General features: G+C 38.6%; 5 protein-coding genes across 11 annotated transcripts; 2 read left to right on the top strand and 3 right to left on the bottom strand.

The window, feature by feature from the left end:
- Positions 67 to 2,858, bottom strand: LOC18769952 (F-box protein SKIP1). Its single transcript, XM_007202265.2, has 3 exons — positions 2,836 to 2,858; positions 1,472 to 1,891; positions 67 to 912 (listed from the first exon to the last, which is right to left on the bottom strand). The coding sequence occupies exons 2-3, from the start codon at positions 1,813 to 1,815 to the stop codon at positions 339 to 341; spliced, it is 918 nt and encodes a 305-aa protein (XP_007202327.1). The 5' UTR covers positions 1,816 to 1,891; positions 2,836 to 2,858; the 3' UTR covers positions 67 to 338.
- LOC18769410 (UPF0057 membrane protein At4g30660) lies at positions 3,765 to 4,415 on the bottom strand. Its single transcript, XM_007202857.2, has 2 exons — positions 4,240 to 4,415; positions 3,765 to 4,124 (listed from the first exon to the last, which is right to left on the bottom strand). Exons 1-2 carry the CDS (start codon positions 4,327 to 4,329, stop codon positions 3,984 to 3,986), a joined length of 231 nt encoding a protein of 76 aa, XP_007202919.1. The 5' UTR covers positions 4,330 to 4,415; the 3' UTR covers positions 3,765 to 3,983.
- Positions 4,813 to 7,448, top strand: LOC18771751. 2 transcript variants are annotated; one of them, XM_020568646.1, is made up of 3 exons: positions 4,813 to 5,115; positions 5,278 to 5,543; positions 6,408 to 7,448. In XM_020568646.1, exons 1-3 carry the CDS (start codon positions 5,022 to 5,024, stop codon positions 7,194 to 7,196), a joined length of 1,149 nt encoding a protein of 382 aa, XP_020424235.1. In that variant the 5' UTR covers positions 4,813 to 5,021; the 3' UTR covers positions 7,197 to 7,448. The 2 variants fall into 2 exon arrangements, with proteins under 2 accessions (XP_020424235.1, XP_020424234.1); XM_020568645.1 differs by having other exon boundaries at positions 4,814 to 5,543.
- On the bottom strand, positions 8,033 to 10,986 carry LOC18769660. 2 transcript variants are annotated; one of them, XM_020568647.1, is made up of 4 exons: positions 10,047 to 10,986; positions 9,127 to 9,197; positions 8,773 to 9,022; positions 8,033 to 8,530 (listed from the first exon to the last, which is right to left on the bottom strand). In XM_020568647.1, the coding sequence occupies exons 1-4, from the start codon at positions 10,161 to 10,163 to the stop codon at positions 8,333 to 8,335; spliced, it is 636 nt and encodes a 211-aa protein (XP_020424236.1). In that variant the 5' UTR covers positions 10,164 to 10,986; the 3' UTR covers positions 8,033 to 8,332. The 2 variants fall into 2 exon arrangements, with proteins under 2 accessions (XP_020424236.1, XP_007204750.2); XM_007204688.2 differs by having other exon boundaries at positions 8,629 to 9,022; positions 10,047 to 10,975.
- LOC18771517 (nucleoid-associated protein At4g30620, chloroplastic) lies at positions 12,098 to 15,425 on the top strand. 5 transcript variants are annotated; one of them, XR_002272652.1, is made up of 8 exons: positions 12,098 to 12,617; positions 13,105 to 13,250; positions 13,735 to 13,835; positions 13,929 to 13,968; positions 14,359 to 14,430; positions 14,656 to 14,813; positions 15,018 to 15,074; positions 15,175 to 15,425. XR_002272652.1 is itself a non-coding variant. In XM_007202550.2 (7 exons), exons 1-7 carry the CDS (start codon positions 12,518 to 12,520, stop codon positions 15,241 to 15,243), a joined length of 585 nt encoding a protein of 194 aa, XP_007202612.1. In that variant the 5' UTR covers positions 12,308 to 12,517; the 3' UTR covers positions 15,244 to 15,424. The 5 variants fall into 5 exon arrangements, 3 of the variants coding, with proteins under 3 accessions (XP_007202612.1, XP_020424738.1, XP_020424739.1); XR_002272653.1 differs by having other exon boundaries at positions 12,294 to 12,617; positions 14,663 to 14,813; positions 15,175 to 15,229; XM_007202550.2 differs by lacking the exon at positions 14,656 to 14,813 and having other exon boundaries at positions 12,308 to 12,617; positions 15,175 to 15,424.

Raw genomic sequence — 15,520 nt, 5'->3', positions numbered from 1 at the left:
TCAATACTACGGAAAAAATAGAAACAAAAAAGCAAGTGACAAGGCTATGTTAAAAAAGAAGGCAGAAACATGGTTAACATTTCTTCACCTTGTCTGCAAAATTAAAAGTATGATACAAACTACAAAGTGGAAGCATTCGTATTACTCGATGGTTGTTTATACATAAATTCCATAAAATCTGAATTATTAATACATGACAAGATTTTAGATAAGTAGAAGTCAAATAGATACATAACCTTTTTAAAGAGCTTCACACACCAGCATACAATATGTTTTCCGACAATTGATCAGATCACCATAGACTTGGTCATACATATTTTATTTCCAACCTTAGCAGTTTAGATTCTGAAAACATCTGTCTGGAATCTCTCGTCATACAGCCTCCAATGGCCATACCTCTCTGTATGGAACACTGACCTGGGGATGTAAAAATTTGGCTTTTTAATCTCCTTCAAATTCTTCAGATTAGATGTTGCATTCTCAATATCGCGACTGGTCAAGTTTACACACCCAAACAAATCCAAATACTCAAGATTTGGACATCCTACAGATATCAAAGCAAACCCTTTAGCCGATACCTTGGAGAACCGAAGTTCAAGGTGCTCCAAATTGGGCATAGATTTGCCAATTGCAGCAGCTTCTGAATTTCCATCCTGAGGGCAAGTTTTTAAGTACTCGTCAGGAACTACCCCAGTGTGCTCGGAAGGATCTAACCAATTCATTAAATTCCTTTTCAAGATTTTGAGATTTGGGCAATTCCTTCCAATCAACACCAGAGACTCATGAGATATTTCATGGCAATAGCTGATGTCAAGTTCCAGGATCATGGGGCACCGAAAAGCTATGTCAGCCATGGATGAATCAGTTACATTCGGGCAGCACTTGATTGAAAGAACCTCGAGGTTCGGGCACCTAAAAGCACATATCGATTTGGCAATTTAAATTACAACCAACCAGTAACAACCTATGGAAAGTTTAAGATGGCAACACGCCAAACTTCATGAATCAAATTAACAAATAAAAAGTAAGAACTGAAGCTTCAAAATGCAAATTTGGCAAAAACACACTTTCACCGTCCAGTCAGGCTCTAAGTCTTAACTCTAAAACAAAGAAATTTGAAACCAACCGTAGATGCTGAAAACATTGTTAATCAATTTAGGCTAGTCTCATCATAATTCATAATCCTAACCTTCCTGACGAAAAACTCCACATCTAACCTTAAGCTCACCATACACCAATCAAGAGCAGAACTTTAGGCCGAAAACACATAACCAAGAAAGAAGAAGAAAAAAATTTAGCACCCAACCCAACTAATTCCAGGCCACAGACAATCAAAACCCAAAATTGAACAACAATAACCAGCTTTGTCTAATTCAAAATAGATAAATAAATTTCATCTGGTTATAGATAAATAAATTTCATCTGGTTATAGAAATGATGGTATACATATTTATATAGGTTGTACGGGTACCTTTGAGCGACGAAAGAGAGAGAGTGATTAGAGCAGTGGGTGGTACGAATGTGTCGAAGCGAGCCAGCGCTCCAATCAACGACAGATTGGAGAATGGAATCAACCTTTCTCTCGAACTCCGGGGTCCACCAGCGAGCGGACTCGAAGTGAGGCTGGAGGTCGAAGGCGGAGTTGAGGCAAGGCTCCTTGCACGCCTGCAGCCATGACTTGCAGACCAGCATCGCCCCACGCCAGCGCTGCTCCAGGCTGACCCGACCCAGTATGTTGATCAGGCACTCCTGGGTCAACTCGGCCCAGTCCGATCCGGACTCGGGCACTGTTTCTTCCTCGTTGGTTGTGTCCATTAGTTACTTTTGCCGGTTGGGTGGGTTGCGTTGGGTTGGGGGAGAAGAATGAGAGAGAGAGAAGAGAGAGAGAGAGAATGTCACATGGACGGGCAAGTTATATAAATATGGACTAGGGGTATGGGTGTAGATGTCATTTTACGTCGAAGATAGTTCCAAAATTTACCACGTGTCGCTGTTGTGGCTCACTACTACTCTTCTGCCTATGCCTATTCCTATCCTATCCCAGGATCAAGGGCGGCTCCTCATCATGAATCATGATCCGCTTGTTTTTTGGTCTTTTTAGACGAATTTTTTTCATGAGCACACGATGATTCCATTCATGTAATAATGTAAGGACAATAGTTTGCGAAGAGGGAGAGATTGAAATTATATATAAGGGTAAATTACTCAAATGATTTTTAAATTTATACTCGATTTATATTTTGGTCTCTCAATTAAATTATTCGTTCAAATGGTCCATCAACTCTATATTATTCGCTCCATTGGTCCTACTGTTACATTCTATCAATATTTCTGTTAAATATGAAGGCAAATTGATCATTATTTACTCTACAATTGGGTTAAATCTAACAACAAATTAGACGGTAAGACCACTGGAGCGAATAATATAGAGTTGATGGACCATTTGAACGAATAATTTAGTTGGAAGACCAAAATGTAAATTATGTATAAGTTTGAGAATCATTTGAGTAATTTACCCTATATATAAAATTGTTCCATTCGATTAGAAAATAATAATTAAAAAAAGGTTTGTATAAACTTTGGTGTATGAAGAAATAATTTGATTTCCTTTCCCTTTTAAGTAAAGCGTGCTTAATTTAACCGGATGCATGTATATTCATATTTGCAGCTGCCAAGACAAGAGGAAGAGGAAGAGGAAGAGGAGCACTAGTAACAACTTGAACTTTTTTCTGGTCTGAAGTAACAACTTGAACTTGATGCATGCAGATTGCAATTCATCTCTCAACAAAAGGCTGCTGCTTTATGAACTCTACCCTGGAACAACAAGAGGGACACAGAGAGAGAGAGAGAGAGAGAGAGAGAGAGAGAGAGAGAGATGCTCTCATTTGGTTGTGTCAAAAAGGCAAGCAAATGAAAAAAAAAGTGCCTTATCATCATCACATCACATAGTAGTCTAGTCATGAAATTAGTCTCATCAATCAATCAATCAATCAGATAATCTGGTAGACTGGTAGACTGGTAGACTGATAGACTGGTAGACGGGTAGATGTTGTCTGGAATTAAATTCAAGGAAGTAGGTCAATATATCATATCTATCTGTTGGAGCCTCTCCTCCCTCCTCCTCCTCCTCCTCCTAGAGCTACAATACAAGTGATTTACAAATAGAAACCAACACAAGGGCTTGATGTTTGTTTTCTATCTAAATTCACAATCCTCCTCCCTTGTGATGGACAGACATTATGCATATCTCTGGGATGGGCTATATATCATCTTCAACCCTAAACACAATTACTTACTTGCTCTCCAAATTGGGATTGGCTTGCTCTTCCCGTTAGCAGCAGCAGCAACAACCAAGCAACTGAGTATAATCTAATGTGTAAGTTTACCCATACCATTACCATACATAAAGACTTGAACAAGGCAGCTTTCGATTTCGAGCCTATGATTTGCAGTCATCATGCACTCGTAAGTTGTACTCTTTACTCTACTCTACTCTAGGAGGGCACATTTGGTGCGTGTCTAGTGACTAAGATTTGGATTGAATTGGATAACTCAATAAATTTCTGTTGAAGGAAGATGTCGAGATTAATTCATTCCTTTCAACACCCACAAAACAAAATGCTAGGATTATCAGTCTAGCAAACATACATCTACCTACATAGAAAGTTGAGAAATAATCAATGAATGAATCATGTTGTGTGTGTTTATGTGCGTATCCAACAAATTCAGATTTCTGAGTGACTACTACTCTACTCACAAACAAATCATTCATTCATTCATTCCGTTTTCATTTTATTATTAGTCCTCTATAAACAAAGAAGGCTACAAAATATCAAATCAAAGATCCCTTTTGATAAAAACATAATAATGCGGAAACATGTTGTGTGTGTTGAATTCATAAGACAAAGACATAATAATAATAATAATAATAATAATAAAATTAAGGTAAGAGGGAGGGAAAATAACTGAATAACGGAAACAAGTTAAGCGGGGGAGGCATAGAGGGGACGGCGGTATTCATCAAAGTATTCGTCGCGATTCACGAACACGATGGCATAGAGAGCGTAGATGATTCCCGGAATGTAACCCAGCAAAGTCAACAGCAAACATATGCAAAACTCAATCTGCAAGCAAACCGAATTCACCATTTCATATCAAATAAAATCAGCCTCTCTGACACTTCTATTATCTATAATTTATGATGTGCAAGAAGGATAAGATGAAGATGATGAGGCTTACAGTGCAGCAACCGTGTCTTAGACAAACCCCCAAGGGAGGGATCAACACGGCGATCAGAATTTCACAGAAGATCTCACAGCGACTCGGCATCTTCCTTCCTTGTATCTTCTTCTTTCTTCTTGTTTGCTAAAAACCAAACCAAATCAAACCACACAACACCACAAACACAGAGAGTGTTTGAGTCTTGAATTGAGTTGCCTGGCCTCTGGGCTCTGGGTTCTGCCTTTGCCTGTTGGGCCTCAATTTAATTCTACTGGGCAACATTATATATTTTCAGGGCCAAAGCCCATCAAAATTGTTGCTTGATAGTTTTGAGGCAATGATTAAGAGCTAGACCTCCTCACTGTAGAATGCAACAACACTTAATTATAGGAAAGACTCAAAGATGCGTTTGCCAAGAAAAGGCTGCCGTGAAATAAACAAATAGCGTCATTGAATTGGACTGGATGAATGCAACAGTAGTCAGTAGTCAGTAGTCAGTTGTGAGTAGACATATACACATACACAAATGAAAGGGGTATGAGTGACTGTCTAAAACACAACAACAACGTATGTATCTATCCATTGATGGACAGACCGTTTCCATTTTCATGTCGTTGAAATGAGGCCATTCATTAATCGAACAATCGGTTCATCCGGTACGCTTACTATAAATGACAAACCAAAAACTCTCCTGGAAACCAAACACACACCTTTTGCTTTTGCTTTTGCTTTTGCTTTTGCCCAAAAAGTTCAATCTTTTTTAGGCTACTGACAGCCTCCTCCTCCTCCTCTTCCCTTCCATGGAATTCAACTTCCGATCTCTCGACAAAAGGTCGCCTCCGCCGTTGCCTTCCACCCTCGGCTACTTCTCCCAACATCCACACGCATTGCGAGGTTCACTGTTTTCTTTCTTGCTCAGACTCAGAAACCACAAGAAGAAGAAGAAGAAAACATTCTTCATTCTAATTTCTCCTCTTTTCTTTTCTCTCGTCCTTATTTTGTTTACAAATCCAATTCAATTCCATTTACTCCTCACTTTTCTCCACCTCTCAACAGCAACACAACAAACACAAACAGCTGCGATGATCGAGCGCCAGCTGGAGAAGGAGAAGATCAGGGAGGAGATCATGGCGGCCGAGAGACGGCGACTTCTCGAAGTCGAGGTCAGAAGAGAGCTCATGCTCGAGCGAGACATCGTTATGCGAAGAGCTGCCGCCGCCGACGGCCTCGCTTTTGATCACCACCCCCGACTCCTCCACCACTCTTTGGATCATGACCGCTTCGCAGCTTCTCTCATCAACAACCACAACTTACTCCCACTGGTCAGTGTCAGTCGCCGCATTTCTACTTGTTCTTTTTTTGGTTTATTTTAATTTTAATCTCTATTTATTTACACTGCATTTCTTTCTGGTGGTGGAATATTAAGACACAGTACAAGGTTTATATCGGTTTGCTAGGTCTGGTAGTTCTTTTGCTTGTGGATCGGCACTTTAAAAGTCAGTTCCAATGGAGCATCTTAGTCATTCATTACTTAGATTGTGTTTTCCTCCATAAGTTTACTATGACTTTTTGTTATAGTTGACAAACATCAATCAAATTGATCAAGGTACACAACAATCTCAATTAATGGCTCTGCTGATCCTTGCAAATTGATTTTTCATTTGTCGGTTCGCTTGGAGAAGCCTACCTTCCTTAATTATGTATTTGCAGCAATCCCTTCCCTTGTTCTAGTGTGGCCTAAGCCTTGTGTGAGGTACCATGTCTCTTGTTTTTTTCATTTTTTTGGTTTTGTCAGAACTTGGGAAACCTATATTCCTTTGCAATTAACTCAACACCTTGAAGATTACTTTTGGCCAAAAACAAAAGTGAGTATTTGTGCTTGCACAACAAATTTGGGAACTCCTGTTATCATATGTTGGCTGAGTTGTGCAACAACAACAATGTATGTATTTCAAAATTGCCAGTTGACATCTTGCGGATTTCGTAAACTGCATTTTATTGCGAATTTGATTTTTTCTATTTAAGATTACACAAGAAGTTGTTTTCTTTTGTTCATTCCATATTTGTGAAAGCAGCAGAGAGGGTGGTGCAGTTCACATTGGAAATACTGTTGAGGTTTTTACCATAAATCAGATATTTAATATCAAGACTCTTTTCATATACTGTGTATAAGTACTCTGTTGCAGGCTAAACCTGGCCCAATTCTTTCTGGAGTCAAGCGGAAAACACCACCAACAGCCAGTGCTAGTGAGCTGCCTCCAACTGGGTTGAAGAAGAAACACAAGGAGATATGGAGTTGCGCTATGTGCCAGGTTAGTGCAAGAAGTCAGAAAGTCTTCAATCAGCACCTTAATGGTAAGAAGCACAAGGCCAATGAAGCGAGACTGAGAGCTCAGAAACTGGGCAAGAGCTCCAGTAGCGCACCATTGTCAAAGCAAACTGCAAAGTTTTCTGAGCCCGAAGAAGTAACGGAATCGCTCGACCCCAGTGATGGTTTAGACGAGAAAATGCAGGATGCATGCACTTCAAAAGAGAAAAAAGAGGAACTGCCACAGAAAGACCAGTGTCGAGAGGATTTAAAGATCAAAGATGAGGTAGAAATGGTGCAGGGACCGGGGAGAAAAGAAGCAGTGAGAAAGAAGAAATTTAAGTTTTGGTGTGAAAGGTGTAAAGTTGGTGCTTACTCTCCAAAAGTGATGTTGGCTCATATGACAGGGAAGAAGCACATCGCGAGGCGTCAGGAGGTTACACAAAGTAATGTTCCAATTGCAAGTTCCCTGGCATCGTCAGTGGATGCTAGTAAGGAGGCAGAAGATGCTGATGCGGCCAAAGAAGCTCATGAGAAGATTCCAACAGAAACTGCCATGTCATCATCAGGGACTAATGCCAATGGGAAGGCAGAAAATGCTGATCTGACCAAAGAAGCAAACAACACTGCCAAAATTGTTGTTGCAGATACATTCCATGGTGAATAACTAGGTGTGGAGAGGGGCATGATTTGGAGATGAGTTTGGTATGTCAACTTTCTGTGTTTTATTCCAACTTCGGGTTGTAGCGGCACAGATTATTCTTTCTTTATAGTTCATGTGGTTGTGATGTATAATTTGATGAGGTACCGCCAAAACCAATTTAATTATTTGGAAAACCAATCTAATTTGATGCTTAAACAGATTTATGGGGATGTATGATTCCAGGAAATAAATTTGATGATATTGAAGGCTTGTGAATCAGAGGAATTTATTAAATTAAGAAACAAGTTGATCAATCAACAATCCTTTTTTCATTTTCTTATATTTTTGGCTCCACGAATCAGGTTTATACCAAAACAAATCCTCTTCTTCACCACAGACGACACACAAAGGGGCAACGAAGAAATGGAATTTGGGCCTACATTGCTATAAGAGGAAGCCGCCCATTGCTATAAATTATGGGCATAAATCAATAGAAAGGGAGATCTCGATCTGTCCATGAAGAAGACACAAAACACAACACAAACGCACCCGATGAGGTCATTTATTGAAACTTGAAAATTTTTTTGGGACTTAAAAAATCTAGTTTACCACTGTGAGGTCTGTCTAAAGCCACATCATGCAAACCTCTAAATGAGTAATATGCTCTGGACAATTACGTAAAACAGAACTTAAAAGCCCCATAGCTAAACACGCCTCTCCAACCAACCATTGCTTGATTTAACAAGGCAAACCAACCATGAAGCATTCTGTAAAAGAAAAGCATTAATCTTTCACCATCAGCTTCTCCTTTTCTCTTTGAATTCATCTACAGCCGGCTACATGGGATTTGGAACTGGACGGAGAAAAGAAACAAAATTTGGAATATCTTACAACCCGATGATTGCAATACATATGCGAATTCCATCTATATCCTCAGCAAACTTGCAACATTCATCAACACAGAGCAAAGATACAATTAATTCCATCATTTCATCTGTATACACTCGATATGTATTACTATCAGTCTCTCATTACTTTACAAAGATGAAAATCAAAGCAGCATAGCAGTTTAATTGTATCTTTGCCACATCAAGGCGAACTTTCCAACCCACCCCACTCCAACATCTATCATCTTCAATGGTAATTCTCTAAGAAAGAAATCAAACCCTTAAAGCCACCTGATCTTGCCAAGTAATCTTCCTCTTCCCTGATCGATTTGACCCATTCCCAATCGTCCTGCAAACCAGCAACTTCATATCAGTGTGCTGCTCATCATTTCCCCCTCTAAGTAAACTTTTGTTCGGCTCTTCTATCCTCAATGGCTCACAATTAGCTTGGAATTCCTCCTCCTCCTCTCTCTGTAACAAAATGAAACGAAGGAAACATCAAACCTCACAGCAAAGAAGCAGCACCAAGACTCAAAATACACTACTTAGAACATTTACTATTTGATTACCGAAATCTGGTTCAAGTCAAAAACTGGAGTACTCTTTCGCTTTGTCGATGATTCCTTCACTATCTGTATCCTTTCCTTCTGGTTTAAGTCAAAGTTTAGAGTTGGTTTTTGCAAAGTAGCTTCCTTCCCGCTAAGAGCCCTTACCTTCTGGTTTAAGTCAAATTTTGGAGCAGATTTTCGCAAGGTGTCTTCCATTCCATGATTAATCCGTTCCTTTTGGTTTAAGTCTAATGCATGATTAATCCGCAAAGCAGATTCCTTCTTACTGTAACTCCTTCCCTTCATAATTTTGGTGCGCTGGGTTTCAAAATTGTGTGTTCTCACCACAGCTTGCTTCTGTCGAGAGTTCATGGACTGGTTCCCCATTAAGTATTTGTATCTTCTACTCAAAAATCTGCAAAGTCAAGAGATAAACAACTACCAAGTCAAATTTTTTCCTCTTTTACTATAATCTATGCCATCTCACAAGTGTACGACGGCATGGACAATATGGTATACCTTACTTCGGCCAAGAGGGTAGACTTTTTCTGTTTCATCATTTGCAATTTCTTCTTCATGGCCTCTGCATCCTGCAGAAGGAATGATGCTTAAATTACATAAATCCAGCTCTGACTACCTCAATGTCATAAGCCAAAAGCATCACAATCAGCAAGAGAGAGAAAAGGCGAAGATGAAGCAAAGTAGTATCTGCTATGAAAAGTTTCACAAAATTAAGAAGAAAAGGGTACCAAATAATTGTAGAACCTTAGACAACAAGATAGTTAAAGACTCACCAAGCGATAGAAATTCAGACAAGTTAACTACTACATACAGGAGAGAGCCTACTTACTCTTAAACAGGAGGACTAAAATTATAATTAGAGAAAAACACCAAATGATCTTAAACCAAAAACAAAAGGCAGGAAAACAACCGAGTTAAAAAAACTACCTCACCCCCTCCAGGTAAAGAGTGAAAAGAACTCTTTGAGATGTGCCTAATAGTGCTAATTAGCTTAGTTTTGGAGGGTTGTTCATTATTCTACAAACAAAGGTTAACATAAACATAATTACAAAGTTCCATTTCCTGTTCCGTTTTCCAATTTTTCTCTGGCAAGTCACATAGACAGCAGGAAATGAAACAAAGGGAGATCAGAAACCTACTGAGACAATTAAGAAAAAAACTGAAATTTAGCTAAGCAATTCTTACTGGTTTGAGACCCAAAAGAAATAATACACATGAATAAGATCCAAAATATTTGATTTCTCCTTTCATTCTCAAATCGCTCAGCAGCCAAATAACCATAAATAATCCAAAGCTAGGTAAACCAGAAATCATAACCAAAACCCAAAAAATATAAAAAATTGAATACAACACACCAGATCTAATGAAACCCACAAAAGAAATTCGGCATATTATGAAAACCCACAGAAGATACATACCTTCTGCAGCTCTTCATAGTCTTGCATGAGACTCTGATGCTTGAATCTAGTCCTTGGATCCTCGTAACCAGCATATGAAGAAGGCTCCATAGCAAGAACCCCTTTCATCTTCTTCATCAGATCACAAAGAGATATAACAACCCACCAGCCAAAAACCAAGAATTATAGAGGGAGAGAAAGAGGGACACAAGGAGATGGGTATGAAAAAGAAAGAGAGAGTTGGACAGGAAATAATAAAAAGAGGGTAGAGAGAAACAAGAAGGACAAGGAAGAAAAGAAAAGGAGAGAGAGTGAAGGGAAGGGAGGAGAAGTTTCTTGCTTTCCTGTTTTCTCTGTGAAACTCTGACCAAGACAACAAAAACCCAAAAGAGCCCACATAACTCGGTGAAAAATAATGTTCTTTTGAAAGACAGTGATGAAGATGGGATTTTTTGGGGGGTTGCAGAAGGGTATTTCTGGCAACATGTTTTAAGAGAGAGTTTGTGAGGTGGGTTTGGTTGGAGGACATTTGAAGACATCTATCTTCTCTTTCCTTTCTTTCCCCTTCTTTCTTTCTTTTTTGTTTTTCTTCTACATAAATTTTGGTCCAGCTGGGCCATTGAAGAAAGAGAGAGAGAGAGAGAGAGAGTTGGGTGTGGTGTGGACTCTTCTTTGTTTTTGATGGGGAAGGGTGTGCGTGTAACTTCAATGTTCCTTCTTTCTTTGGATGTGCGTTTTTCTCTGTGATGAGAGAGAAAGATTGGTTTTTTAGAGAGAGAAAGAGTAGGCATTGAAGATGGGGCTGATGATGAAAAAAAAGGGCAGAAGATAAATGAGATGTTGCTGTTTTCTGATGTGCTGTTGCAGTTGTAGGTATTGGTAGTACCTTATTTTTAGGCTATGCATTAGGTTGGTTTGGGTAGTAGTGATGGTGGTGTGTGTGAAATAATGGAGGAGATGCTTTTCATTTTGCAAATATTTTAATTTATACTGGTTGGTCAATTGCTGCTTATTTACTAGAAACCCCCTCTGGTTTTCTTTGATTCAAAGGATGCTCTCTCTCTCTCTCTCTCATCTCATCTTTTCTGTTTTTACCCAAACAAAGCTTTTTGAAGATCTTGCAGATAAAAGAAGAACACCACCCAATTTTGGCTTCAAGCCAGTAACAAAGTTGCCAAAAAATCAAAATTCTATCATTCAATGGCTTTTTTTTCTATTGGAAGGGATTATTCGACGGCAGACGCACTCTCTCATACCGTACGAGGGTAAAGTGGTAATATCACGTCTTCAATGAATGGGAAAGATGCCATTTACACCATCACACTATAGACCTACGTTCTGGAGACTTTTTGTGTAACAGCAGCTGCCTACCTCCCTAAGCCATTTAGCCACTACAGTTGATGGAACTGCTTCATGGAGCCACAGAAGTTCTATTTCTAACTACTAATTTTCCCTTTTGTCCCTCAGAAACTTCACGGCAGACTGGGGACCATTTGGTAATTGCAAATCCTTCTCTTAAAGATTGGCTCTTTTTTGTGCAGAGAGCCCTTGGCTTGCAGGGCAGCTGAGGATTGAAGTGAAGACGACTTGAGAAAGTAACAAACTTTGTCGGCCTGCCTGCCCTTTTGTTTAAAAATTGAATTTTCAAGAATAAAGATAAATTTTTGGATGCATTTAACAGTTTGTTATGTTGAGAGAGAGAGAGAGAGAGAGAGAGAGAGAGGGTTTTTGCCTTTTGATCCGCTTTTCCCAATACTCGTATTAATTAATTCCAACAGAGAGGTGGATATTATGGGATGTGGACTTTTTGTTGTCGTTGTTGCTTCTTCTTCTTTCTTTAGCCCGGTCCTGGTAGAATTTCTGTACTGTACACACATAAATATACAGCAGGTCTAATCTGAGGGTTTTTAAGTAATTTGGTGGCAATTGCTTGCATTTAGGTTTAGCTGCAAAAGCCAAAAGGTCAAGGTGTGAAATCCAAACAGGAATCAAAGGGCATCGCGTGTTGTTGATTTATGACAAACAAACAGTATAAAGGAGAGAAATTTGAGAAACAGTCTTCACTTTATTATGCAGGAAAGAAGGAAACCACAAAAATTTAAAGAGGAAACTGCCGAAAACGTTCAACATGAGCATTACCATGCCCACGGACTTTTTGGGTTCGATTTGGACAAGTCAAGCCACCACCACCCGTTGACATCGTCATCTCCTTCAATGTTGATTTACAAGTTTCTGCTCGTTTGCGTGAAAAGTTAATGGTAAGATATTTTTATGGCAGATTGAAACAGCTGATGAAATGGATCAGACTGTTTAAGTAACAACTAAAAAGTTAAAAAGAAAATACCAGAGAGAAGCAAAAAGCCCTCCAATCCCACTACACGTGTTTTCCCTCCACTGGACCGTCATCAAAACCAGTTCAACTCGTCGTGAAGCCACATCAAGGAAATACCTCGACTTTATCTCTCTGTCGCTTGGTTGGTACCTGGCAAGCAATGGCGTCGACGATTTCTCTGATTGGCCAGATATCGAGCCCACATGGACTTGGACTTGACGTCTCCCAAAGACCCAGCACCCCCTTCTCACTCTCCCGCTGTAAGTATCTCTCTCTCTCTCTGTATATATAATTTATGTGTTTGGTTGCTAAGAAAAATAGGAGATTGATCAAGAAAATCTGTAGGATACGAAATGTTGTTGTTTATGTTTCCAAGTTACGTAGAAAAGGCAACTATTTAGAATTTTTGTTTTTTCAGTTTATCTCCCGCGGAAATTTGTCGACTTTATAAGCTCTGTGTGTGTGTGCAAGATGGGTAATTTATAATTTTTTTTTATTTTTTATTTATGGGTATTATAGTATGATGTTCATATTTTTACTCATGAGTGAAATGAAATGCATTTCACTGATTACACTGATTAGAAAAGCATTTGAAATTTTTTATTTCTTAGAATGTCGTTTCATAATTATTATAGGCCTAGAGAATTTTGGCATATGTTTCTTCGTTCTGTTGTCTGCTTGTTAGTAACTTGTTTATGATCTTACATCTGTTGGTTCTTACTCTTCTCCTCCTGGGAACTTTTACAGATAACTTAAGTTCAAAGACAAATTTACAGAGCTTATCTCATTCTGGTTACCGACACTTTGGGCATATTCAGAGATCTGTCCTTGTTAATGGTCTTTTTGGCGGAAAGAAAGAAAATAATGAGAACAGTGATGATGCGCCTTCAAAGGTTAGTCTTTGCTTTTTGTGTATATATAGTCAAGTAATCTGGGATCAAGTTCGCTTTTTGGTCTATCTAGTCAAAGTTGTATATATTTTTAACATAAAGGAAGGTTTTTTCGTAGCAACCTTTTAGCTCAACTAACTAAACATAACCTCCTATTTTAACTTACAACTTAGCCAACTTTTCTCAACCCCAAGCATACATGGAGGTTGATTACTGAACATATGGAATAAACTGCAAAGAACAGCCACTGTTTTCTTATGATTCTGATGCATCATCTTACCCCATAGAAGGCTGCACTTTATGCGTTTAATTCAATCAACATCTCTAGTTATACATGAGTGTAACATGTGGGTGTGCCTGTTAGTTGGTTCCAGTATTTTGGTTATATTTTCTGTAATTCTAAATATGTATGTAATTATGATTCCAGTTTCATACTCCCATCATCTGTTAATTAAAGATTAACTTTAATCATGCTAATTGATTTTAGGCAGGAGTTCTTGGAAACATGCAAAATCTATATGAGACTGTGAAGAAGGCACAAATGGTTGTCCAAGTTGAAGCAGTGCGGGTGCAAAAAGAACTTGCTGTGTATGACTAATTATGAAATACACTGTCAACATTCATTTTTCCTTGTGTATGAAATCCTCAGTTTTTTCCCCAATTTGTTGTGCTGTAATACAGAGAAGAGTTTGATGGTTACTGCGAAGGGGAGTTAATAAAGGTCTCTCTCCTTCTCTTCCCTTTGGGTATTTAATGGTGAAGATTCTTTTAAGCGAGCTCAAGTATTTGTATTAGCTTTATGAAAACTTTGCCTTGATGAAATGACATACAAATATGGAATTTTCACTTTACTTTGGGTTTAAGAAAAAGATATTTCTCCTCTGATAGTTTTCTTCTACAATGCTTTTGAGAGTGGCTAAAAAGGGGAAAGAGTGGTTCACTAAAGCTACCATTGGATGACTAATTGTTCATGGACCTCTCATTGCATATTTGTTTCTTCAGCTCTGTCTCAACTCTTGAAATTCCGCATGATTTGCTCGAGACTTTATTTGGGTCGCATAAGTTCCCAACTTAAGTTTTGCAAAGGTTTCTAACTGATGTTACTCTTTAGGTTACTCTGTCTGGGAACCAGCAACCCGTTCGCACGGAGATTACTGAGGCTGCAATGGAATTAGGACCAGAAGTGAGTAATACTTAACTCCGTCGCCTTTCTTCAATCAGATTATATGAAAACTATCTTTCCATCGTGCTTCTTATCTATGACAGATAATATTATAGTTCACTTTGAGACTAAATATTTCCATGATTTTTACATACACAAATTTTTGTCGGCACTTTCTCTTGATTTCCCATAATACTGCCCTTATCTGATGACCCACACATAACTGTCTTGTTGACAATTTGGAAGATATCAGGTGTGATTTGAGAAACCCTGGCTCGATAGATGAAAATTTTAGGGTATGAAAAAGTGGCTGAATTGACTGGAAATATGGCCTCTTTTGGGGAACATTGGGATGAAAGTTGGAAATTTAGATATCTGTTATTTGTGACGGAAGGATGCATCAGGTAAAAACTGGATAAATTGTAGTCTGAATAACTGTTTATTATGAAAGTATAGGGTCATTACTTGAGTGTGTACGTATTTTGAAACCAATGGTGGGAAATGTTTGCATATGCTATTTTTTCGGCTTAGTTGTAGTGATCCCACGAAACTGATATGAATGTTTGATAAGAAGACATTTATATGTTTAACTTTTCATTTTAATGCAGAAACTTTCGCTTTTAATTACTGAGGCATACAAGGATGCACACCAGAAGAGTGTCCAGGTGAGAAATCCTTTCTTTTTAGTATGTTTATTTTCCTCTAAGTTGCAGCACTTCATCCATTTTTGGGCATACCGAAATGAAATTCTTCTTTTGTCGTCAGGCTATGAAGGAAAGGATGAGCAATCTTGCCCAGAGTTTAGGAATGCCGCAAGGACTCACTCCTCAGTGAGGAATCTAAGTTATGTTACTTATATGCATACTAGTAAGTTGTGTAAGATGGACAATTTTGTTTACGAAGGCTCGTTTATCGTCATATGAAACTCTAATTAAAGTGAAGCTTTAGAATCTGTGGCCTTTGTGCTGGCTGTTTACTAAACAACCTGATGTTTATCTTCCTCTCACCTCTATAGTCAAAAAAAAAAAAAAAAAAAATTAGAGACTGAGGAGGATAAAATATGGTGATCTGTTTAACTGCTGTTCATAAGTTTCACTTTCACCTGAGCTGT

Source organism: Prunus persica, chromosome G7, assembly GCF_000346465.2.
Source record: "Prunus persica cultivar Lovell chromosome G7, Prunus_persica_NCBIv2, whole genome shotgun sequence".
In the NCBI taxonomy this organism is placed as follows: Eukaryota; Viridiplantae; Streptophyta; class Magnoliopsida; order Rosales; family Rosaceae; genus Prunus; species Prunus persica.
This window is presented reverse-complemented; position numbering and strand designations above follow the sequence as displayed.